At 36.8% G+C, this 26,784-nt stretch overlaps 2 protein-coding genes across 2 annotated transcripts; one reads left to right on the forward strand and one right to left on the reverse strand.

Annotated features, from left to right (window-relative positions):
* Positions 1–9,092: 9,092 nt before the first annotated feature.
* Positions 9,093–11,385, reverse strand: Taf7 (TATA-box binding protein associated factor 7). Its single transcript, XM_005324256.5, has 2 exons — positions 11,108–11,385; positions 9,093–10,700 (listed from the first exon to the last, which is right to left on the reverse strand). The coding sequence occupies exon 2, from the start codon at positions 10,628–10,630 to the stop codon at positions 9,581–9,583; it is 1,050 nt and encodes a 349-aa protein (XP_005324313.1). The 5' UTR covers positions 10,631–10,700; positions 11,108–11,385; the 3' UTR covers positions 9,093–9,580.
* LOC144377162 (protocadherin gamma-A1-like) lies at positions 11,378–24,415 on the forward strand. Its single transcript, XM_078046863.1, has 2 exons — positions 11,378–22,751; positions 24,241–24,415. The coding sequence occupies exons 1-2, from the start codon at positions 20,331–20,333 to the stop codon at positions 24,397–24,399; spliced, it is 2,580 nt and encodes an 859-aa protein (XP_077902989.1). The 5' UTR covers positions 11,378–20,330; the 3' UTR covers positions 24,400–24,415.
* Positions 24,416–26,784: the final 2,369 nt, after the last annotated feature.

The following is a 26,784-nucleotide window of genomic DNA, read 5'->3' on the forward strand; positions in this document are numbered from 1 at the left end:
CCTGCAGTAATCATATAGACTTTTACTTTATTCCTTTCTCAGATGCTTGTGCACCCGTCTTTATGTGTGCCTGTGTTTCCTGATTTTAGGCTTTCCTTGATTCGGTTTTTTTCAGAAAATTAACTTTTCATCCTCTGTGGGATGGGGGGTAAATAGGGATCTTGGATCTCCTCAGCTCTGAGCATAAACTTCATTGAATCTCATGTCTCTGGCCTCACACCTTCATAACTTCCCTGGAATCTTCTGCTTGAAAATATATTGTCTCTCACAGGTACTATATAAAATGGATTTTTCTGTAGTGCAACTTCTCTGATGTCTGAATTCATTTAACTTTTTTCTCTCTGTTTTGGCATTCTGAAAATGTGTTTACATCTCTCATTTGCTATTATTTCATATCCTGTTCCCTTTGTCCTTGTGTCACTAAAATCTTGGTCCTTGTCCCCAATGCCAATCCAATAATGGGGATATGGTTTTGAGAAAAAATAAAATGCACTGCTTTGCTAAAAAAAAGAAGAACTATGGGGGATTGATGCAGGTAACCTCATTTTTGATTGACCATGTACTTAAACCATAAAAAACATACAAAACATCTAAATAGTTATTAAGTACTGACTACATTCAAGGCACTGAGTTAGCCTCTGAATTATTGTAATAAGTACCAAAAAATAGCAGAAAAATCTCCCTTTAAAGCCTCCTGAAGAATAAAAGTATAAAAAAATACAAAATGCCTGATGAAATAAACAACTATATATTCACTGAGTAATTTAGAAATATTTTTGGCTGCTAGCAGTATGCCTTAAAATAAAGGGAGATTATTATCATGTCTATAATAAACATAAGAAAGTCTCTAAACACCATTTTTTTCCACTGTGTCTCTCTGATCAAGAACATACAGATGCTCCAAGTGATACCAATATCAAATATTACATCTTGACCTGAAAAGCTGAAGTCCTTTCATCTATCCATCCATTTCACCTACTTTTTCTATTTAACTTAGCTTATTTTTAATAAACTTTACATACATGTATTACTTATGTATTTACATATAATTAATCACCCCCAAACTTAATGGCATTAAAAAAACAATAAACATTTATATCACATAGTTCCTGTGGGTCCAAAATTCCAGAGCAGTTTCTTTTGAATGGGAGATTTTATTTCAGACCACTCTTATACTTCATCCTATTTCTAAGCAGCAAAATACCTGTGTCAGTTATCTCCTACTAAATAAGAAATTACTCAAAAATGAGGTGATATAAAATAATAACCATTTAGAACTCACAGTTTCTGTGGGTTGGAAATTCAGATGAATAAAGAAAATGTGACATATATATACTCAGCAATAAAGAAGAATGAAATGATGGCATTTGTCAATAAGTGAATGAAATTGGAGACTATCATGCTAAGTGAAATAAGGCAGACCCAGAAAGTCAAAGGTTCAATGTTTAGCTAGGTATTTCTTTTTTATTAGTTCTTTTTAGTTGTACCTAGTTTTAGGATTTATTTTTATGTAATTATAACAGCATGGGATATAATTTGCTCTAATTTAGTCCCCTTCTACCCCTCCCCTTCTTTCCTCTGTTCCCTTCCTTTTACTGATTTTTCTGCTATTTACTTAATATTCTTTTTAAAAAAAATTAGTTCCTTGAAAATATATATCAAGGTGTGATTCACTGTGGTATATTCATATATGTACATAAGAAAGTTAGGTTAGATTCATTCCACTATTCTTCCCTTTTCTTGTCCATCCTCCCTGCCCATCAATCCCTTTCCTCTTCTGATCTGTCTCCATTTTGATGAAATTCTCCCACACCTTTTCTTTCTTTCTTTCCCCCCTTTTTTCCTCCTTATTTTGGATTAGTTTTCATAAAGCAAAGAAAACATTCAACCTTTGACTTTCTGGGTCTGCCTTATTTCACTTAGCATGATAGTCTCCGATTTCATTCACTTACTGACAAATGCCATCATTTCATTCTTCTTTATTGCTGAGTATATATGTCACATTTTCTTTATTCATCTGTTAATGGGCACCTAGGTTTGTTGCATGGCTTGACTACTGTGAATTGTGCTGCCATAAATATTGATGTGGCTGCATCCCTATAGTATATTAATTTTAGATCATTGAAACTTATATGAAGGGGTGAGATATTAGGTAGGTATTTCTGAGTTGGGGTTCTTTCATGAGGTTCCAGTCAAGATGTAAAATGGGGTTGCAGCCATCTAAAGGTTTGACCAAGGCTGGACAATCTGACTATAAGATGACTCACTTACATGACTGGAAAGTCCTAGAGGTTAGCAAGAAGACCTCAGTCACCACTGAGGCCTCTCTATAGGGCCACTTGAGTATCCCCATGACATTATGGTTGATATCCCCTGGAATGAGTGATCATAAAGACAGTGAGACAAAAGTCACATGTTCATGACCTAGCCTTGCAAGTTAGACATCACTCTTCCTACATCTTACTGGATACTCAGGACATTGATATTAAATCTAGGGGATTACACAAGGACCTTAATACAAGGAGGCAAGACTCAATAGAAGCCATCTTGGAGAACTAGCAATCACAGTACCTATGAAGAATTCAAAGGAAACAAATAGATCTAAGAGAAGACTGGATAGAATGTGGGAAAAGAAAAATCTCCATGAGAAGGAGCTTTCAGCTCTTCAGTTCAAGATGTAATATTTAATATTGGTATTACTTGGAGCATCTGTGTGTTCTTGAGCAGAGAGTTCAGTGGAAAACACAGTATTAGGATTCAGGCTTCAATTGAATAAGGAGAATAGACATTCAGGGGAAGCAATGTGGGAAACTGAAGTAAACCCGAAATGTTACCTTCTCTACCAAAAATATATGATTCTGATTTTAAGAAAATTCATGACAAGTTATTTTTTTTCTGGTTAGGAATGGTTTCTTAGATGCTTAGGAAAAACCTTGTTAAGATAATATATTATAAAGAAGAATGAGATATGCACAGGGCCCAAGTTAACAAATATATGAAGAACAGGAAATATGCAAGAGAAGAGCATGTACATGGTAGAATAATAGATTGCAAAAGTGTGTTTATTCCAAGTTAATACTGGACTGTTTTCCCCCACCTCTCTTTTTTCTTTTGTAGTACTGGAGATTAAACCCAGGTTAAACCCAGGACCTTGTAAATGCTGGGCAAGCATTCTACCAGTGTGTTGAATCTCCCAGTCCTTGGTTTTGTTCTTCTCTCAAATTAGTACAGTACCTTACTTTGTGCTCTGAATTTAGCTGTTTATATACTGAGGAGAGAGAGACATCTAATGTTTCCCCTTTGGTTCTCCTTCAAGAGTAACACTATAGAGATATTGCTCATATCCTGGGCAAGGAAAAGAATAGGAGTTTTAAAATAAATATCCTACATCTGATAATTATGGGAGCTAAGACACAAGCTACAACAGGAAAAAGAAACTGAAGCAGAGATGTTAGGAAATGTGAAAGGAAAAAAAATGAAAATTGCTGAGTTGATACTGACCCTGCAGTAGTCTTATTCTGCTGAGCATTCTTTCTGGGATCCTATGTGCATCTGTAATGAAACAAGTCTTTCTTGTGAATAAAAATGAAGAAGTTCAGAATAGCACTCTCAGGACATGTCTCTTAAAGTAGAATATATTTAATTTGAAGGTTAGAGAGTGGGGTCATATGCTTCAAATGCATTGCTAGTTATAAAGTGATATATGGTATATATGATATATGGCAAGGCCTTTTAATTTTTGAGTAATTGTTCAAAACCTAAATAGAACACCATACAACTTATTTGACAGAACAATTTAGAAAAGGAAGAGCAATACATTCACCATCTTCTTGCGATCTCCAGAGTTCAAATAGTGAAACTTTCAGATCAAAAGGAGTCCATATACCCATAATTACAGGTAAATGTAAATGACAATATGTCCCAGTTAAATTAAGCAAATCTATATTGAAGAAAAATGTTACATTGGAACTATGTCTCAATAGCCAAGGTCAGTGATCAGTATGGGGGCATTATTATTAGGAAAACAGTCTGTACCTCCATTGAATTGTCATACATAGTTATACAAATAATAGAGATCAAGTTCCATGATAAACATTTGACTAAATAGCTGAGCCTGGGAAGAATAGATCTCAGCATATGCTATAACATTACTCAAGGAAGTAGGGAATCTTAAGCTATTGAAAGCACTTTCCCCTGAATATCTTCCAGAGCATACCCACCAGAAAACAATGGCAAAGTAGTTTCCCACTTTTTAGTGAATACCACTACCCTCAACAAAATGAAACATCCAAATCACATACTTCTAGCAATTAAATTGAGTGGTCAGATAAAGTTAACAGAAAAAGTAAGGTTTGAGCTGAGGCCAATGGCAGAAAATTATCCATGAAACTATCTGGAAACTGTTCCAATAAAAGGAACTCTTAATTGCTAAAACTCTGGCAGGAAAGGGGTTGGCATATGAAACATAGAAGCCCATTGTGGTTGCTATGCAGTGCATGTTTCCACTTAGTCCATGTTTCCACTTAGAATTCTTACTGGACGCATACATATGAATGAATATTTATTGCAGTATTCTGTGCATTAACAAACTAAAAAATAAATGACTTAAATAACTATCAATAGGGAGTGGATAACAGTAAGAAAAACTATATTGTGAAATAGAGAATTATGTATGTTGATAAGAATATATAACATATTAAGCTGCAGAATAATACTTATCACAATGTTTGCATCACAAAAGTATATATATATAATTAATTGTATACATGAAATAAATGGATGGAATAATACATATCAAAATGTTAAAGAGTATTTTACCTTAGAAAGTTGATATGAGAAGAATGTTACTGATTTTTTATAGAATCTATTATTTAAAATTTTAAGAGTCTCATTTTAGTATTTTAAAAGAGTAATTTTAGGGCTGGGGATGTGGCTCAAGCAGTAACGTGCTCGCCTGGCATGTGAGCGGCCCAGGTTCGATCCTCAGCACCACATACCAACAAAGATGTTGTGTCCACCGAGAACTAAAAAATAAATATTAAAAAATTCCCTCTCTCTCTCTCTCTCTCTCTCTCTCTCTCTCCTCTCTCACTCTCTCTTTAAAAAAAATAAAAAAAATAAAAGAGTAATTTTAAAAATATTCTTCAAAACATCTGTTCATAAACATAGGAATACTGAAAACTGTAGTTCTACTGTATACCATACTGATTAAGCCAAGTAATTGTGAGAAAAGTTAGTCTCTTACAGTAACTCAATATTTACTTGGTTCCCAGTCTTCAATTAAGTCGTTCTCTTTTGAAATTTTTATAACAGATAATTACTCATTATGGAGGTTTTTTATTTAAATGCTAATGCAAAGCTGTTCAAAATAAATCAAATAAACGATATAGTTATGGTAGTAAGTTAAGCCAATGTATTTATACTACAGATATATTTGAAGGAAACTTCATTTCTGCTATAGTAATTTATAAGCTTATTTAGAAAATTACCTAAATTTGAAATCAATCAACCATATATAAATAGCTGTTTCTTCAAACACTTTTCTACTGTTTAAGTCACTCTTTAACTCAAATAATTATTAAATACCTGTTATGGTTCATCCCATAATGAATAGACAATAAAGTTTGCTTTTATTTTTCACTTACTGTATTCCAGGCATTATTCTGTTGTTCACTTAACATATTCCAGGTATTAAGTAAGTCCTCTATATGATTAACAGTCAGTGACCCTACAGCCCTATGAGGTAGGTAATATTATCATCTCCATTTTAGACATAAGAAAATTGAGACAAATAGATTAAGTTGCCCAAGATCCACAACTAATAGATCACTGAGCTGGGATAATAATATGTAGGTACTACATCTCTTTTTAAAAAATATATATTTTTTTTAGTTGTAGTTGACACAATACCTTTATTTTATCTGTTCATTTTTATGTGGTATTTTTGAACCCAATGCCTCACGTATGTTAGGCAAACACTCTACCACCAAGCCATAACCCGGCCCCTAGGTACTGCATCTCTTAACCTTAAGATTTTAATCTCTGTATTATACTTTAGTAAGTTAACTGTGACTAATAGGATACTTAAAAAAGAATGGCTTTGCCATATGCCAGTAAAATGGATGTATGTAAGTGAAATAAGCAAAAAACCAAAAGTCAAATGTTTTCACTGATATGTGGAAACTAAACCACAATAAAGGGGAGAGGGGAAGAAGTTCAGCAGATTAAAGGGAAATGAAAGGAAGGGAGGGGAATAGAAAAGGGTAGAATAAATCCAACAGTTTTGGGCTGGGTTGTAGCTCAGTGACAGAGTGCTTGCCTAGCATGTGTAAGGAACTGACTGGGTTCAATCCTTAGCACCATATTTAAAAAAAAAAAAAAAAAAAGGACTGGGGATATAGCTCAGTTGGTACAGAGTTTGCCTCACATGCACAAGGCCCTGAGTTCAATCCCCAGTGCCACAAAAATAAGTAAATAAACAAAATACAATAAAGGCATACTATAAAACTAGAAAGAAAATGTTTTAAATCTAACAATTTTCCTATGTACACATATGAACATACCTATGTGAATTCTGCCACTATGCCCACCCACAATGGGATCCTAATTAGAATAAGATATAGTTCATGCTTGTATAATTTTATCAAAATGGATTCTACTGCCATGTCTAATTAAGAATCAATAAAAATAAAAGAATTATTGAAACAGAGATTTAAAAAATTAAAACATGTCTCTCAGTGAATTTATACAGTATTGGGGGACATGAGCAACAGGTTAATTTATATTTTACTATGAAAAGTGCATGCTAGAGTACGCATGGGATTATAGTTACTAAATGTGAGAAACATCCACATCCATATCCAGTGTTGTGCAATGACTAAAAGTGGGAAGCACAGAGTACAGGCAAAGCCACAAGAGTCACTTAAACTAGATATGAGGTCAAGAAAAACTTGCTGTATTTGATAGTTGAGACTCAGAGTCTTCCAGGTAGAGTAAACCACCTTGTTAAAAGGCACTCAGGTCCAGGTGAGGAAGAGTAAAAACTCCTTGAAAAAAATGTAAATAGGTTCAGGATGGATTAACAGTATAGTAAAGGCATGTGGTGAACTTAGGCTGAAGAGGTAAGTGGAAAATTCATAATCTTACACATTTTCTTAAGAGACATAAAACTTCAAACTGAAAGCAAAATGTACCACCCAAGATTCCAGACATGGAAGTGACATGATTAAATGTTAGAAAGATCATTTGGGGCCAAGGATGTGCAATAGTGTAAGCCTGCAATCCCAGCTCCTCAGGAGGCTGAGGCAGGAAGCTCATCAGTTGGAGGCCAGCCTGGGCATCAGCAAGATCTGACTCAAAAATTTTAAAAGCTGAGGATGAGACATAGCATCATAATTGAGTGCCTGCCTAAAATGTGAGGTCCTGGGTTCAATCCCTAGTACTGGGGGGGGGGGGGGGGGAGAAAGCAGATGGTAAAGTGTTTATACACACACACAGGAAGCTATTGTCACTTACTAGGCAAGAGACAAAATGGCTTGAAATAAGACAACAGCAGTGTGATTGAATGGCTGAATGCTCTTTATAAATAGGGAAAGGCAGAAGTCAAACCTTATAGCCCAAATTTCTAGATTCAACAGTTGGGGTTGATGGTAGTGGCATTTATTTTCACTGAAATACAAGAAGGGAAAATTTTCAGGAAAAGATGAGTTCTGTTTTGAAAATGTAGAGTTGCAGTACCTGAATGATACTTTCATGTGATTCCAGTAAACAGTTGAATATACTAAATCTGAAGCTCAGAAGAGATCAGGCTTAGAAATGTGGACTTGAGAATCAGCAGTTAATAACTGAACAGTGAGATCAGTAGGCTATTCTGTTAATGTAACCAGCATCTTTTCAATTTTGATGAAACTTAGCTGTCACTGAGTCATAGGAACTTTCTTGAGATCTTGATAATTATCTGATAAAAGATCCACTGGAAAGCCAAGTAAGATAGTAAGGTTTCCTATGTTATCTTATTAAATAGTAGCAAATTACCTAGATGTACTAAAATTGGAATTTGTCTCCTACCACAGTAGCATGTTAAGAAAACCTGCTTTTTATTATTTTTCAAAGAAGAAAAATTCCAAAACCTAAATATTGAGGGAAATCTTATTTAAGCATCCATTCTATATTGAAGTCTTAAACTTGTGAAAAAAAAATTTGGTAAAACAAAATGATGATCAGCTGTGAGAAAAATTACCCCTGTGAAAGTTCCAAATATCAGCAATTATGATTGTAGACTTGAAGTCTGGTTAATTTTTTTTTTTTTTTTTTTTTGTAGTTCTGGAGATCAAGCACAGGGCCTTGTGCATGCATGTGAGGCAAACACTCTACTAACAGAGCTATATTCCCTTCCCTGGTTAAATTATTTTTAAAAACACCTCATCACTAATGGTTCCTGACAAACAGAAAATTTAAATGAGCCTAAACATACTTACTTCAACACATCCACTAAGGCTTTTTATATACCAATCTGTCAGAAATGTAACAATTCCACATTTTATCACTGATTTTTTCCAATATAGCTCTGAAGAAGAGGCTTTTGAGATTGGAAAATTTAAGTGAATATGAAAATTAAGAAAATTTGATTACCAGACCACTGTACTTCTTTGTGGGCAATTTTGATGAAACAACTTTATCCCTTTAGTTATCATATTAAATAATAGAAGGAATTAAATTGAAAAGAATTAGAAATAGAATCTTAGTCCCCACCAATGGAACTGTTCATTAGACTGTCATTGCTTTGTTTCCAGTATTATATGGAGATTAGCTTAAGGTTAGTGCTTTTTGAAAAGGGCAGAAACAAACCTGCATCTATAAAAATTAGGATAGTTTAGGAAGGCTATTTACCTATGTTCCCCAACTCCATATGTAACAGGTGTATTGGAACCTTATAAAGGTGTTTCCCAATTTCTTTGCCCCTACAACATTCCTTTTTCTGAAAACCCAACAGAACTGCTTCTTTACCTGCAAAATAGGATCACATTCTTCAGTCCTTAAACTCCACCAAGAACCCACCTTGATTCCCACCACCCATGAAAGAACAAGATACATTATAACATGAAAATTAGTTGCTTTTATTTACTATTAGAAACAATTTTATGAAAATGACTTGCATCCCTTCATGTGGGGAATTGCTTTAAGAAGCTAAGAAAATAGGTAATGTATGAAAAACATATGTAAATAGCTGCCAACAGATCAATTTCTTCCTATTGATCTCAGATAGCAAAAGAGAAAATAACAGCTTCTGTAAAATAAACAGGAGCAAGTCCTGCAAATGAAACTATGATTAAAGCTAAATTGTACAAATCACTGATTTTATGACTTTCCAAAAGCAACTGTCTATGCAATCTTACTTCCTAAAGATTAAACACATAGCAAAGTAGCTCTTAAAAAAAAAAAAAAAAAAAAAACTTCTGAAATAATTCAACATAACTTCTAACATTAGAGGGAATGGGAAGTACTGAAAAGTCTTAATATCCAAATGATGAAACCAAGACCTTCCAGTCTCAGGACTGAAATTAAGTATCAATATTCTTCATCACTTCTCTAAAAGTGATTCTAGTTCTTCTTGCAAAGAACTAAGCTGCTCCTTTTCTCGGTCTTCCTTTTGTTTGAGTTCATCTAACACAGCCTGGAACCTGTTCTTGAGAGCCAGGTTTTCCACTTTCATGATGAGATCCTCTTGTCGTTTTGCTCTGTCCTGGGTCTCTTGGAGCTTGCCTTTCATGTTATCAATCTGTTTCTGAATTCCCATAACCAGTTGATTGGTTCCTTCATTTTCTTGATGTTGTTCATCTGATTCATTTAGCTTATCCTGTAGCTGTCTCTCCAGATCTTCTTCAGTGTCAATGATGTTTATATCTTCTTCATCTTGATGTTGTGTCTCATCTTCATCTTCACTGCTGCTGCTGAGATCATTGAATATCTCTCGAAGCTCATCATGTTCCAATGAGTCATGGCCCTGTCTATGGCCAGACATTCCTGGAGACGAGATATCAAGGCCTTGATTTTCTGTCTCTTTTGTTTCATCTTCAGCAATTATTTCCCAACGAGTACTGACAGCTTCAGCATCTGTACTCAGCAACCGCTTCACTTCTTTTTCCACATCTGGAGATTCAATATACTTCTTTTTTGCTGTCTTCCGGAACCTTCTCTTTCTGACATTTTTCAGTGGCAGAGTAATTCCATGGTTCCAGACAAACTTTTTCTCTTTGTCCTTATCTTTTTTCTTGTTTGCTTTGGGATCAGTAGTAGCAACTGGTTCTTCCACAGGAGGATACAGGTCACCATCAACTGTGGATACAAGCATCTGACAGATATCAGCTGTCTTGTAAAAGGTTTTCTTGTCAATGGTTTTCAAGCTTTCCATAACACATGGCAGATCTACCAATTTTGCGGCCAATGGAACCCGGTCCACTCTAACAATTCCATGACGGCCATCGGGGTGTAACTCAATTGTCAGTCTGTCCTTGAGGTTGACATGGCCAGACTGTACTGCTCTCCTCACTGTAGAGGCGTATTCTGGAGGTAGGCGTAAGATAAACTGGCTCTCTAGTTCATGAGGAGCGTCATCTTTGCTCTTACTCATCTTTACTTCTTTGTGGCTCACTTCTCCTCTAATAAATACTTGCTGCACTAAAAAGTTCCAGCTACTGCAACTGTTAAAAAGATCAGTGTGTTATGAACTGAAATCTTTAATTACAAGAGTTCTAAGTAGAAAAGCAGCTATGCAGAATAGCAAGTAAGCGTCTAAGTTGACTTAATAAGCCACAAGTCTTTTCTCTAAGGTAATAAGAGCACGGGTTGTTATTGACACTTTGGCTTATTCACAAAGTTCTTAAGTCTATTAGATGCAATGCCAAGTTCCAACCTCTAGATGCCGCTGCCGGACAATGCAGACAGAGCAAGCAAGACAGCAAGCAGAAAGCAAATGGCGGCTCCCGCGGAGTGGATTTTCGGCACAGAAAGCAAGGCCCAGCAAACAATCCCAATCCACAAACTCTCCCGGAATAAAAAATATTCAAAAAGCGGGGCGCAGTGAGCTTTCTTTGCCTCGGGTACTTACAATCCACTGCTGATTACACATTCAGCTTCTCTGCCCGGAGCGAAGCGAAAGAGGAAGCAGATGGGAGCAAAGCGCCAGCGGCTCTGAGCAGCAAAGCGTCCGGGAACCAAGCGTCTCCTTTTCGATCTCTCTGTTCTTCCTGCTGCTTGGCAAAGTGATCCGCTACAGATTAACGGTGAAAGCAGCTCTAACAAGCTGCGCGAAATCTCGCTTAAAGACGCTGCTCTGAGCACCACGCTTAGCACTTCAGCAACCCCCGGTACGCAGCGGCGGAGAAGGAAGCGCTACGTCACGGCGCGGGGCGGGAGGCGGCTGATTGACAGCTCGGCCCAAGCGGAAGTATCTGCTGCCTCAGCGCGCGCAGGCGCAATGACGCTGTCCTGCGCAATCTCGTCTATTCGCGAGAAAACTTAAGGGCAGAAAATGACTTCAGAAGAGGCTTGGGTTGGAAAATAAAAGATGTCTGTTCCAAGAAAGACAAATTTGCTCCCCGCTAAGTCAGCACTTTTACCGAATCGCCGTGTGGCAGAATAGCTTCTAGTCTTCCGGATGATTACCGGAGATAGGGGATTCTTGCAGAAAGCATCTTTGCTACTGGAAACATCTCAGATCCTCCCTTGGGTGTATCCAATCTGGTGCAGTACAAGAATTTGTAACTAACCACAAAATGGATTTTAAAGTGCCTGAACCAATGGAGTGAGGAGGATTTGCTACCTACTATATGATTCTATATGTCTGTATTTTCTTAATTTTGAAATTGCCTGGAGAGGAACTAAGCCTCTAGGTTTATTTCTGTTTTGGAGGACTCCAAAGGACCAAAGGTGATTTTTCTTTTTAATGTGCTTAATTGAGCTATAAATGTAAACAGAGAAGTAAGTGTTCTTTGGGAAGCAGAGGTTCATTAAGGGCAGAATTGTCTGATAGAAGGTCTGATTAAAGTGTTGTATATAATAGAAATATTATGCCTTGTCTCAAGTAATTTTTAAATTCCTTTGGAATATTTTTCTCTTCAGCTTTATGGTTTTGCTGTTTTCTGCTCTCTGTTCTATGGATGTCAGGTTCTCATCAACATGTATTTATAATACTCTGGCATAACTGTAACAGCTTCCACTTCTTTATATTTATATTTTCACTTTTTTTTTTTTGGATATGTTTGTTAGAGCATCAAAGTCATTTACATTTTCTTCCCCAGCATGGTTAAAAAAGTAATTTGTATCCTCTAAAATATTAATAACAACTTCATCTAAATCAACATAACTCTTAAATGTGATTAAGATTTCCAAAATTCCCTATATTTTTATTTATTTACTTTTCTTCCTTATACTATATTCAAGCCTCCTTGGTAGTAAGCTTTTCTGTATTGCTCATTGTGTTCCAGTGCCTAGCATGATAATATAGGAGATACACAGACCAAGTTTTTTTGCTAATAGAATGAAACATCTGATCCATCTAGAAAGAACATGAATATAATCTAAATCCTACAATGATTTGTGAGAGAGAAGAGGTTCAATGTCACCTTAAAATGAGATAGATCCACTTTTCTATAGATTTCCTCTCTAAGGATAGTGTCCATTGTTATGAGGAACTTGCAACCAGTTTGATTTTTATGTTGACTTTAAAGGAGAAATTATGATCTTTCAAGTAATTACATTATTTCTTTTTGTTCCATAAAGTGTTGAAGAATGTTTTCTGTCTGCTTCATCTAAAGTTTCCAGGATGATCTATTTCTTCTCTTTTGAAGATGAAACTTTTTCACTTGTGCTTAATTATGTCTGATTTTACTTATTCTATGGATATTAGAGTTTAACTTACTAACCTATGCATAGTGCTTTACTTAACTGTATAAAATGTGAAACTATGCTTATACATGAAAATACTCAAAGTATTTTTAAAAAATATTTTAGTTGTAGGTGGACACAATATCTTTATTTATCTATTTTTATTTGGTGCTGAGGATTGAACCCAGTGCCTCATGCATGCAAGGCAAGTGCTCTACCACTAAGCCACAACCCCATCCCTAATCCAAATGTTGGATTTTCATTTCTTATGAGTCTTATCATGCTCAAATATTTTTGTAATAGAAGGTAACTTGAAAATAAATTCTATGCAATTCTGATTGGCCAAATTTATGGTACATTTTAGTTAATTAATTTTTGAGATGGATGATTGTCAAAGATAATTAAAAGGATTAACTAAAGTTTTCCTAAAGTATCTGCCTCCTTCAATTCTGAAATATATTATCTGCTTTTGAGTTTTACAAATTTTCTAAATGCTGTCTTTTGGGAGAGTTATGTTTATGTTTACCCTAAAAGTAAAGGCTCTGCCACATTACTATCATCTTAAAATATAGTTTTTCTTTTCCCCAAAATCCACTAGAAATACAGAAACACTCTGAATTGATGAAAGAATTACTCTATTGTGATTGTTCCATGAATATCTGTAAAACCAGTGAATAGAAGATTGGAGAGAGCAATAAACTCCCCAGTGCAGTAACAAGTCTTCTGAAGGCTTCTTTTGTATTATTAAGGATTATGACAGGACACTGCTAATCCTGTTTGTTTGAAAATTCTCTTTAATAAACTTTCAAGTTCCCTAAAGAGCTTCATGTTCTTTGGAGATGATGGGAGAAGTACTGCTTATATTTGGGGGGTAGAAAATTATAGAAGTTAAAAAATAGCAAACATCCCTCCAAAAAGCAAGCTTCTCTATTGCTATATTACCATATATTTTAAAAGTAAAAAGCAGGTTAACAGTTCCTATATCAAGTAGATGCTTCTATTAAAAAATATAAAAACTTAACCAATAGTGGTTTAAACAATAAGAAAATCTATTGTCTCAAAAACCAAGTAGACTAGAGTATCCTGTCCAGTAAAAATCTAATGTGGTCTCCATACGTGAGCCACAGATGTAATTTTAAATTATTTAGGGAATGGGAGTGTGGCTCAGTGGTAGAATGCTTGCCTAGAATGCATGAGGCCCTGGATTTGAACCACTGCATCAAAATTTATAATCAATTAATTAATTAGTAGCCACATTAGAGTGGCGAAAAGAAACAAGTGAAATTAATTTCAATAACTATAATCCAATATACCTAAAATACTAGTATAACATAATTTATATAAAAATTATTATTGATACATTTTACATTCTTGTATTTTACTAAATCTTCAAATCTAGTGTGCATTTTACACTTATAACTCAGTTTAAAGTAGCCATGTTTCATGTTCTCAATAACCACATGTAGCAGATGATTATCCTTGAAGATTAATTGCCTTGGGTCATGATACAATCATGACTAACACAAACTGTTTTTCTCTTCTAATTTTGAAAAATAAGTGTCTATTTACACTTTTTATTATCCTTTCAGTCTGCCCTCCTCTACTTATAAATGTCCAAGAGTTGTGGTCACAAGAAACATGTTGGCAGTAACTGAAAAACTCCTTACTAGTCCATGACAAGAGTAGCCTTCCCTAAACCAAAGTCTTTTGATTGGATTGCAGTGACTTGGTCATGGATCTATCTATGACTCAATAATGCCTACTGAGAAAATATGCTATGACTTTCTTAAAATTGTGAGGTGATTATATTTGGTAATATTGAAAGACATTTTTGGCTGTCACAACTATGGGAATGGAATCTGCTGATAAATATTAGAAAGAGGTCAAGGATACTGCTGAACATCCTAAAAGGCACAGAACAGTCCCCACACCACAACAAAGAATTAGCTGTCTCTAAATATTAGCAGAGTTGCCAGGCACAGTGGTGTACACCTGTAATCCCAGTGGCTCTGGAGGCTGAGACAGGAGAATTGTGAGTTCAAAACCAGAGTCAGCAACAGTGAGGCACTAAGCAACTCAGTGAGACCCTGTCTCTAATAAAATACAAAATATGGCTAGGGATGTGGCTCAGTGCTTGAGTACCCCTGAGTTCAATCCCTAGTACCAAAAAGAGAGATCCTACATTAAGCTTATTATTTAAGCCTGTATCCCTCAGTGCTATCAAGAGGGATTCTTGGTTTATATTGATCAGAATCTACTACAGTTATGAATAGATTAAACTTCCCTTTGGGTATATGGAGGGTGGACACCAAAACTAAAAGGAAATATTAAAAGAAAGGAAAGGGCACTGACAAACCAATAATATCAATGAAATACAAAAAAGGGCTGGGGATGTGGCTCAGTGGTTAACTGCCCCTGAGTTCAATACCTGGTACCAAAAAAAAGTATATACATATTGAAAACTATTAATAGGCATCAAATTTAAATTCTTATATCTAATTATATAATGCAATTACTGGTGACTTTAGTTTTATAAGTATTTTCTACCTTTTTATAGAGCAAATTTATTGTGTTGAACTTGTGGTAAACTTTTCATTTAATAAATGTACAATTCTTTTTCAATGAATAATTTCTCTAGTAACCTTTTTTTTTTAAGAAGAAGCTTCAGTATTATGTTGTCTTCTTCAAAAACAGAATATCAAGGTCTGGGGATGTATCTTAGTGACAGAGTGCCTGCCTAGCATGCCTGAGGCCATAGTTTGATCCGCAGCACAGAGGGCAAAAAGGAGACAAGGGAAAAATTCTGCAAGAATCTTAAGTTAACATTTAATAAACTAAAACGTTTGGTTTAGATTCTGTGGAAAGACTTTTATTTTGTCCAACTTGAATCGTGCTTTGCACCCTTTCATACTAAAGCAAATCAATTTGCACCCTTTCATACTGGTAATCTACAAGTCCCTAAAATTAAGCAAATAATGTTTCTCAGAGGACTTCCGGAAATAACATGCAGGACATTTCATGCTGGGCCTCTGGGTGCCGCTGTCCGCCAGCCAGTTGCTGGAGTGAAGCAAAACAAACCACTGGCGACTCTGACACAGCCGACTCGTAGGGTTTTGAGAAATATCTCAGAAGAAGACTGCAGTCCTCTCCCCAATAGTCTGTTCCAAATAGGTCCCAAACGTCAGGATATTTAATGACCCTGAGTGAGCCGCTGCACCTCCACTTCCACCCCAGAGCGCCTTTGTAATCCGGAAACAGAGAGCAACCGCAGCGAGGGTATTCGGGTCTGAGCAGCACCGGGAACAAAAGAGGAAGAAGCCCTATCCATACACCGGCAGCTAGCAGCGCACAGGAAGCGCGATTTCCCTGCCTGCTGACTTTATCCTGCCTAAAAAAACTTGGTGATATTCTTGAAAGGAAGTCTGTGATTCTAAATGTGGGGAATCTGCATCTCTGACCAGAAACTACTGGTAAGTGCTGATAATCCTCTTACCTACCAAAGAAAGCTGAGATCTACTTGAGAATGACAGGATGGATATAGCAGAAATGCCTAAGGAAGTGTCTAAGCCGCTCGAATTTGAAAATCAAATTCACTGAAAATCAGATGAAAGTTTTTGATTCATACATAGTCATCCTGGATATAAATGATAATATAATGGCTTTTGGTACATTTTGTTTTGGAAATTCTGAAAAACAGCTTAATTGGTTCATTGTTTAAAGCCATCAGATTTGGATATTGATAGTAACTTTATCAGATTAGTTTCAACAACCATTCCTCCAACTCCCAGAACTAAAGGAAAGCACTCAAGCAATAAATATTCTGAATTGCTATTGAAGAAACCTTGGAGCAGAGAACCAGAGTTGCCACTTCTTAGTGGTGAGCATGGGACAGAACAGCTCTGAGCAAGAAAAAGCATTGGATGCAAATGTCAGACCTTGCATATTGGACCATGACATACAGGGTAGAGCCCAGCCTGCAGAACATACCCTTCACCACCTTGAATTCGAGTGATCCTCCTTGATCTGATGACATCTTTAAGGTAGAGTTCTCCTACACTTTCTGCACAGTCTTGCAGAGCATACAGAATATACCTGCTGCTCCAAAATTACAGTAATGCTTGATTTTGAAAAAAATGACAGGAACAGCATGAGATAGAAAATTAAGAGTGGAAGAGCTCGGGAGCTATTTCAGAGTCCTAGTAGAAATGAAGATCCAGAACCATAATGCAATACAGGTGACTATCAGCCAGGTGTCTAGTCCTACTAGAGATTAGAACTGTGATTGCCTAACCAGAACAACAGAACTGACCACCCTGCTTAAATGAAGAGGTAAAAATTAGTGTAGGGAGGAATGATCCCATTGGCAAAAAATTCACCTCCAAGAATTAGTATGTAATTATTTGTTACCTACTGATGGAATTCTAAGCTGGAAGAAGATTCTAATCTACAGTGTCACTATCAGAGCTCCCATGTCCCCCAAAATAAGCTATTCTTGTCCTCCAGCACAAGCCTCACCCTGCATGCTTTGAAAATGCTCTGGTTTTCTGAAGGCCTCCTTTTTGATCCAGGTGACCAGGAATACCCACAGAGACCTTTATCAAACAATTTAGCACTTCTGACCAGGTCTTAGGGTTCTCCATACCTCCTCTTTCTTCCTGACCAGTGACCTGGCACTGAGAGGCACTGTTGTCCTATGTTAGTGAGTGCAAAATGCAGTGGTGTTCATTGATACTAACTTTGAACTGATTCTGGCAGTAGTGATCAGGGTTTAACTGGCTCAGTGTCATTCTGAGCCTCCCTGTAATGGTGAATAACTTCTTTGAAAGTGCAAGGAGGATGCTATCAGGAGCTACAGCTAGATGAGGCCTTCTTTGACACTGCACTGCACACTACAGTCCTGGTTATCCAGTTACCAAAGTGGAGACGAATTGGGAACAAGAGTTGACTGTTCTACCACATATTTCAGGCCAGCTAACTTAGTTCTTCAACCTAGGGATTCACATTAGTTAGGTGTGTATTATGCTGCTAATAGTAACAGAGACAGAGTTTTCTGGTCACCTCCCACAGTGACAAATCATCACACTGTGTCTGGTATTGGCCAACAGTTATCAGGAGTTGCTGCTAGAAACCGCTGCCAGACAGGCAGAGCTTAAGTCTTACCTTGCTCTTGGTACTCTTCTTCACAAGGACTCCGGATATCACCCTACACCAGCAACACTCCTGTAGCCCTGACAGTAGGGGACACTTTCAGCCTGGCCTCTAGTCCAAGCTAGGATTTGGACTTGCCCCCAATTTAAAAGAAGAAGTTTGCTTCCCATCCCAATCTCTGTGTGGTTTCAAACATAAAAATTTTGTTCCTTAAAATTAATTCAAGCATCGTTCAACTAGATATTCTCTATAGTGTCAGCAAAAAAGAAGCCTTAAATGTTACATTGGATTCAAATGTATTCATGAGTTTTAATATATTTATTTAGTACATCCTTTTGTAAATCATCACTGTTTGTCTTCTGTTGTTGAGTGTAGGGGGCACTTCAAGTTTAACTTGCTGGTTTTATGTGTATTTTGATTTGTCTCATTTGCTCACAGTTCACTTGGAGAAAAGTTTTGTGTGCAATTAGTGTACGTTGTGTAAAGTTATGGGGTACCTATTAAAGAGTTCCTTCCTTGCAATATTGAAGGAGGCTTATTGCATCTTCAAAATACTACTACCCTTGGGCTTCATATACTTGTTTTTTAAAAATTGAGAAACAGGGGCTGGGATTGTGGCCAGTGGTAGACCACTTGCCTAGCATGTGTGAGGCAATGGTTTGATTCCCAGCACCGCATGTGAATAAATAAAATAAAGTCCACTGACAACCAAATAAATATTTTTTTAAAATGAGAAACTGCACAATTGGTTTAACAAGAACAAAAATTCTCTTAATGATTCCTGTGGCCTCTGATTATTTCTTTCCTCATGTTCTGAATCTTTCTTGAAAATGATGTCTAAGTGTTGGCTGCCAGTATCTGGCTCAAGTTGTTCTTGAAAATGTTCCTGAAAACTCTGGAGTACAGAGAGCATATCATTTAATAGTTGGATAAAGATAAACAACTCACTCTAAGCCTGAGACATTTTAGATAGTAACCTTTTACTAATACTGCAATGAGTAAAAGAAAGAATCCAATGTTCTTATTTTCTTAATTAAAAAATACTGCTATTTAAGAAAACCAATTTCTCTAAAGAAAATATTGTGTGATTATTGGAGAATAACACTATCCTTATAGACTGCCTTAAAATCAAGATTGTCGCCTTTTTTCTTTTCACTTATGAAGAATATTGTCATACCTGTCTCTTAAATTTGAGTTCTAAATTATATATTCATGTAATGTTTGTAAATGAAATTCCAAGAGCCCAAGTTATCTTAGTCAAAATATATTAGCGTTGGATGAATTTAATTTTTTAAAAACCCCACAATATATAGACACTTACAAAAGAGAAGAAAAATATGGATTGAATTAAAACATCATCTTCAAAATCCCAAGGATTTTGGTGAATATTCAAAGCACGATGGAAAGAAAACAGTGTGATCCAATTTTTAACTTACATTCTAAAAGCTTTTCTCCCTCCAATGTTTTTCATCCTTCAAAAAGAAATTGCTTTGTGTGACCTGAAAAATTATCAAGTAGTCAAGATATACAACAGAGCCGGTCACGGTGACTCAGGCCGGTAATCCCAGCTATCCGGGAGGCTGAGGCAGGAGGATCATGAGTTCAAAGCCAGCCTCAGCAAATGCCAGTCACTAAGCAACTCAGTGAGACCCTGTCTCTAAATAAAATTCAAAATAGGGCTGAGGATGTGCCTCAGTGGTCCAGTGCCCCTAAATTTAATCCCTGATCCCTCCTAGCATAAAAAAAATATTCAACAGAAAAAGTGGAGGGACAGTTTTCTCCTCTTTGTGGTATGAGAAAGTTCTTAACCCTTATTCCCTGCATGGCAAACAGAGAAAGCAGATAACTTGGCAATACTGGGATTCTTCCACATACTACAATTGGGTGACCTTTACATCGTTTAAGTGAACATCGCTTCTCCTTTTCTTACATATATGGTAAATGATTAATTATTCCCTTTACAGTAAGTTAAGATTTAGGAAAACATGTATCAGGTGAACGAAAAAGCTTTTCTAGGAGTGCAGTAACTGGTTAGAACTCTGGGCGTCGCTGTTCACCAATCTGGCAATACCAGCACTACACGCACGCCCAATTTAAAAAAAAAAAAAAAATTGTTCCTCTTTAGACCTTCATCACTTGCCACGAAATAAAAAATGTCTATCTGAGGCTGCCCAAACCCTAATTCTGGATGACTCTGTGCTCGAAATTGTCTTGAAAATTGAGGTAATGTAGCCTCTGAAAAGCAGAGAAAGGATACCCTTTGATGCTAGACTGAGAAATTACGAATCCAGAGAGCAATGGCGATTCCGGCGAAGCTGACCCGCTGCAGCGGGATGGTGATGCTGTGCCTTTTTCTGGAGCTGCTGTTGGCAGCCAGTGCCAGGAATATCCTATACTCAGTGCCAGAAGAGACAGACAAAGGTTCCTTCGTGGGCAACATTGCCAAGGACCTGGGGCTGGAGCCCCAGGAGCTGGCGGAGCGCGGAGTCCGCATCGTCTCCAGAGGTAGGACGCAGCTTTTCTCTTTGAACCCGCGAAGCGGCAGCTTGGTCACCGCAGGCAGGATAGACCGGGAGGAGCTCTGCGCCCAGAGCGCGCGGTGTCTGGTGAGTTTTAACATCCTTGTTGAGGATGAAATGAAACTTTTCCCTATTGAAGTAGAAATAATTGATATTAATGACAACACTCCACAATTCCAGTTTGAAGAACTGGAATTTAAAATGAATGAAATAACGACTCCAGGTACCAGGATCCCTCTTCCTTTTGGGAAAGACCTTGATGTGGGTATGAACTCACTCCAGAGCTATCAGCTCAGTTACAACCCTCATTTCTCCCTGGATGTGCAACATGGACCTGATGGGCCCCAACATCCAGAGATGGTGCTGCAGAGTCCACTAGACAGAGAAGAAGAAGCTGTTCACCACCTTGTGCTCACTGCCTCTGATGGGGGCAACCCAGTTCATTCAGGGACCGTCCGCATTCGTGTTCAGGTGGTGGATGCGAATGACAACCCTCCAGCCTTTACTCAGGCAGAATATCAAACAAGTGTCCCTGAGAATGTCCCACTAGGCACCCAATTACTCATGGTAAATGCCACTGATCCAGATGAGGGAGCCAATGGAGAAGTAACATACTCCTTTCATAATATAGACCACAAAGTGGCCCAAGTATTTCAGTTGGATTCATACACAGGAGAAATATCAAATAAAGAACCACTGGATTTTGAAGAATACAAAATTTATCCAATGGAAATTCAAGCTCAGGATGGTGCTGGACTCATGGCCAGAGCTAAGGTGCTAATCAAAGTTTTGGATGTAAATGATAATGCCCCAGAAGTGAGTATCACGTCTGTCACCACTGCGATCCCAGAAAATTTTCCTCCTGGGACCATAATTGCTCTTATCAATGTGCATGACCAGGACTCAGGAGAAAATGGTCATATCACATGCTCCATTCCTGAAAATCTTCCTTTTAAATTGGAAAAGTTAGTTGATAATTATTACCGTTTAGTAACAGAAAGAACACTGGACAGAGAACTTACTTCTGAGTACAACATCACAGTAACAGCAACAGATCAGGGAAATCCAACTCTGTCTACCCAAACTCACGTTTTGCTCCTAGTGACAGACATCAATGACAATCCCCCGCTTTTCTATCAGGACTTCTATTCTATTTACATTCCTGAAAATAACCCCAGAGGGGCCTCTATCTTCTCAGTGAGAGCCCAGGATATCGACAGCAATGAAAATGCTCAAATCACTTACTCCCTGGTGGAGGACATCATTCAGGGAGCACCTTTGTCCTCCTACCTCTCTATCAACTCCGACACTGGGGTCATTTACACATTGCGATCTTTTGACTATGAACAGTTCCAGAACTTGCAACTGAGAGTGACAGCCCAAGATAGTGGGAACCCACCACTCAGCAGCAATGTGTCACTTAGCCTATTCATCCTGGACCAGAATGACAATACTCCAGAGATCCTGTACCCTGTCCTTCCTACCGATGGTTCCACTGGCGTAGAGCTGGCACCCCGCTCTGCAGAGCCTGGATACCTGGTGACCAAAGTGGTGGCTGTAGACAGAGATTCAGGTCAGAATGCATGGCTGTCCTATCGCCTGCTCAAGGCCAGTGAGCCAGGGCTTTTCTCAGTGGGGCTGCACACAGGTGAGGTGCGTACAGCAAGGGCCCTGCTAGACAGAGATGCTCTCAAGCAGAGTCTTGTGGTAGCTGTCCAGGACCATGGCCAACCCCTTCTTTCAGCCACAGTCACACTCACCATAGCTGTGGCAGACAGCATCCCTGACATCCTGGCAGATCTGAGCAGCATCAGTACCATTGCCAACCCAGAAGACTCAGACCTCACGCTGTACCTGGTGGTGGCGGTGGCTACTGTCTCCTGTGTCTTTCTTGCCTTTGTCACTGTGCTGCTGGCACTCAGACTTCGGCGCTGGCACTCAACACGTTTGCTCCAGGCAGCAGGCAATGGGTTAGAAGGCATGCCTGCCTCACACTTTGTGGGCATAGAAGGAGTTCATGCTTTCCTGCAGACCTATTCCCACGAGGTCTCCCTCACCACAGACTCCAGGAAGAGTCATTTGATCTTCCCTCAGCCCAACTATGCAGACACACTCATCAGTCAGGAGAGCTGCGAGAAAAAGGATTTTCTATCAGTACCACAGTCTTTACTTGAAGATAAAAAGGAAACATTTTCTCAGGTAATCTTGTATAACTTTATAAACTATGTAGATTTAAATAATATATTATTTTACTTACTTTCACTTTTTACTACAGTTTTTTTTCCCATGTGCCCTAGTAGATTTCTATTATAATCTTTGGAGAATCATGATTAAACAGGATTACAATTTACATTCATTATTTATTATTATTTTCACATTGAAAAGACATTTGTAATAATAGGTAGGAGATGGAGAAGAAGAATAGGTGTGTAGTGCTGCATGTTCTTTTGGAAAGAGCACCAAACTAGGAAATCAGGAGATCTAGCTTCTAACATTTTCTTGCTTGACTCTGGCCAAATTATTTCATTGTTTTGAGTTTATTGTCTTCTTATCTGAAAGAAATGGAGTTTATCTAGAAAAGGCTGGCCAATATTTAGAAGACTAATACTACTTTCTCGTTTCCTTAAGTTATAAGCATCTGATAATTTATTTAAAGCAGATGTCATCTATCAGGATGTTGTAGTATTTTATTTAGCAACATTTGAAAAGATGAAGATTGTCTAAAGTAGTATTTTCAGTTATGTTATTATAAAATTACAGAAATTGATATAAGCTGCAATTTTAAATTGTTGTTGAATATCTTGGTCCTTTGTTTAATCTTTTATTATGAGATATTTTATGAATGCTGAAGAATGCATCAATTTAAGTAATTTCCAAAATGAGGGACAAAATGAACAACAGAAAATTTACCTTGCAACCTGAGAACTTTTAAAGCCTCCTTATTATACATTATGCTTGTAATGAAAATGACTAACAAAAATCAAGTATGTATTTCATTTTAAGTTGTATTAACTCAACAGGAAGAAATACATTGTAAAGGAGTAAGCCCAAAAGAAGTGACAGGAATACATTTTGATGATATTTATCTGTATATCCACATTCATGGCAACATTACTCACAACAGCCAAAAGGTGGAAGCACCCCAAGTGCTCACTGACAGATGGATGGATAAACAAAGGGTTATATATGTGTGTATATACACACATGTACATCATATACATATATACAAATATACATACATACATGTATAAATACAGATTAAAAAAGAAGGAAAGGAGGAAATTTTGCCGTAATGAGACATGATGAACATTAAAGACATTGTACTAGGTGAAATAATCCAGTCATAGAAGGACAAATACTGTATGATTCCTCTTATATGAGGCTCCTACATTATTCAAATTCACAGAGACAAAAGTAGAATTATGGTTGCCAAGTGCTGGAGGGACGGGAACAGGAGCTTGTGTTTAATATAGAGTTTAAGTTGGGGAGGATGAAACAGTTCTGGAGGTGAATAGTGGTGATGGTTACACAATAATGTAATATGATTGTATTTAATGTCACAAACCACACACTTAAAGTGATCAAAGTGGGAAATTTTGTTATATGTATTTTACTGCAATTTTTTAAGAAATCAAGCCCACTTACCCTGCTGGTAAGATAATGTTTTTTTAAAATCCACATATAAAAGCTATGTGGAGAAGGAGAGGCCATGAGACTATGTAAACAGTCACCCAGATACCTCAGTATACCAGCTGAGCCCAGTCCTCAGATGATGCTATACAAGCAAGCTAGCAAAAGAACTGAAACAACTCATCCTGTCCCAGATGGAAGATTATTGAACAAATAAATCCAAGTTGTATTAAGCCACTAAATTTTAGGGGTGGTTTATTGTACAGCAAAGATAACGGAAGCAATGTGCATGTGATTTGACCCAGGAATGGTTTCTAGTTGATATCTTGGCCTAGGGAAAAAAAATGTGTATATATGGAGAGATGCCTAGTTTTTACCTGTTGGCTGCAATAACAAAGAGGAAAAGGAGGGAAGGAAATCAAAAGAAAAGAAAGTATCATGAAATAAGTAATTTAATACCCTAATACAGATATACAGGAATACATTTTTATTATTTTTCACATTAATGGGGTTTTATACAGCAAATACAAAGAATGTAACAAATAAATTTCAAAATATAATGATGAGGAAAAAGTGACTCACAGAATAAATATGGCATGCTACTATTGAATTTCAAATAGGCAAAAATATATGGATGCAAGTATATGTAGTTAAAAAATAAAAAAACATGGAGCTGGAGATATAGCTCAGAGGTAGAACACTTGATAAGGTCTTGGGTTCGATTGCAAAATATAAAATAAAAGCATGGATGGGAATAATAAATGTGGTTCTGTATCCTGGATGTTGATTAGTTCTACAGAGGGAGAAATGTGGCTGTTACTAAAGAAGAGTACAAGAATAATTAATCTCTTCCCATGGTTTTGTTTTTAAAATTTCAGGAAAGAATTAAAACTGGTCAATGCCTTTTTTAGAAATGGAGTATTTACCTTAGTCTCAAAGTATCTCTCTGTAAGAAAGTTATTAATTACAAAGGGAAACACAATAATTTTACAATAGGGAGAGCTGGAAGTTACAAGGAAGTTACCCTAGTGATCAAAGTTAATATTATCAGTACTGGGACAAAAAAATAATGTACCTCCTGATAAGATGCACTGAGAAGGATATAACATCATTCCTGTAGTATTTATGCCAAAAAAGTATAACCTGAATCTAATCAGGAAAAAGAATCAGATAAACCCTAATGAAAGACATTTTACAAAATGCTGACTAGTGTTCTTCAAAAGTATAAAGTCATGAAATATTTAAAAAGCCTGATAAACTTCCTCAGATTAAGTGCTACTAAAAAGACATAATTAAATGCAGTGTGTGGTCCTGGATTGGACCCTAGGCCAGATAATTTTTTATTTTGCTTTAAAAAGTCATTATTATAACAACTAACAAAAATCTGATAATTTTTATCATATTTTGATAATGATAGAATGTTCTTAATTTTAAAAACTTACAGAGAAGTATTTAAAAATGAAGTATCATGTCTGCAGCTTACTCTGATCCTGGGGTGGCAGGAGAGAACATGAAACCAAAATCTTAATATTTGGGGAAATGTGAGTGAAGACATGAAATCCATATCCTCAGATTTCATGTCTGTCGATTCAACCAATCATAGATTGAAAATATTTGAAAAAAATTACATCTATACTGAACATATACGGGCAATCTTGTCATTATTCCACAAACAATAAAGTATAACAACTATTTATATGGCATTTACATCATATTAGGTATTATTTGTAATCTAGAGATGACTTAAAGTGTACAGAAGGATATACATGGAAATGCTATGCTATTTTATATACAGGACTTGCATATCCTTAGATTTCAGTATCTACTAGAGCCCTGGAGCTAATCCTCCTCAGATATCAAGGGATAACTATACAAGAGAATTCTTTGTGCTATTTTTATAACTTTTCTATAAATCTGAAATTACTAAAAATAAGGTTTGAAAACCAATCTCATTTACATATGGCAACATGTCAAGATTTTATGAAGTCAACTGGTATGCACATAAACTTTGGTCATTGTATTTTCTGTACTGGTGTGTATTTTTGAAATTTTTCAAATATATTTTTGAAATAAACATATTATACAGGAGTACATAAAAATGCAAAGACACACATGTGTTGTATTTTATGCCCTTAGAAAAAAATAAATATCAGAAAAAGGAATTAGCAACCCCAGACATCTTTGAATGATTGATTCCTAGGCTATGGTGAGAACCCCTTCCTGCTCAAGTTTTATCTAATTAACAAAGCCATCTTCAGTTTCCATAACATTCCATGCTATCTCTGAGATTCTAGAACATTATTCAAGCCTATTTGTCTATCCAATTGCACTGTTTAGGATTCATCTCCAATCATGTCCTGGAAGTCTTTCCTGATCCCTAAATCTAGGCTGAATAGCCTACCTCTGTATCCCACCCCCATTGCCCACCTTATGTCATAGCCATTATCAAACTCTATAATTAGACCTTCTTTACTATTGTGTGTCCTCTCCAATCTTTCAAGTTTCCTGAGAACAGGTTCATTGTTTCCATCTCCAGCCTGGATCAAATAAAGTGTGAAGTACATATGCCAAATTAAGGGTCTGATGATTCAGTAAATACAGG

The sequence above is a fragment of the Ictidomys tridecemlineatus genome, chromosome 1, assembly GCF_052094955.1.
Source record: "Ictidomys tridecemlineatus isolate mIctTri1 chromosome 1, mIctTri1.hap1, whole genome shotgun sequence".
In the NCBI taxonomy this organism is placed as follows: Eukaryota; Metazoa; Chordata; class Mammalia; order Rodentia; family Sciuridae; genus Ictidomys; species Ictidomys tridecemlineatus.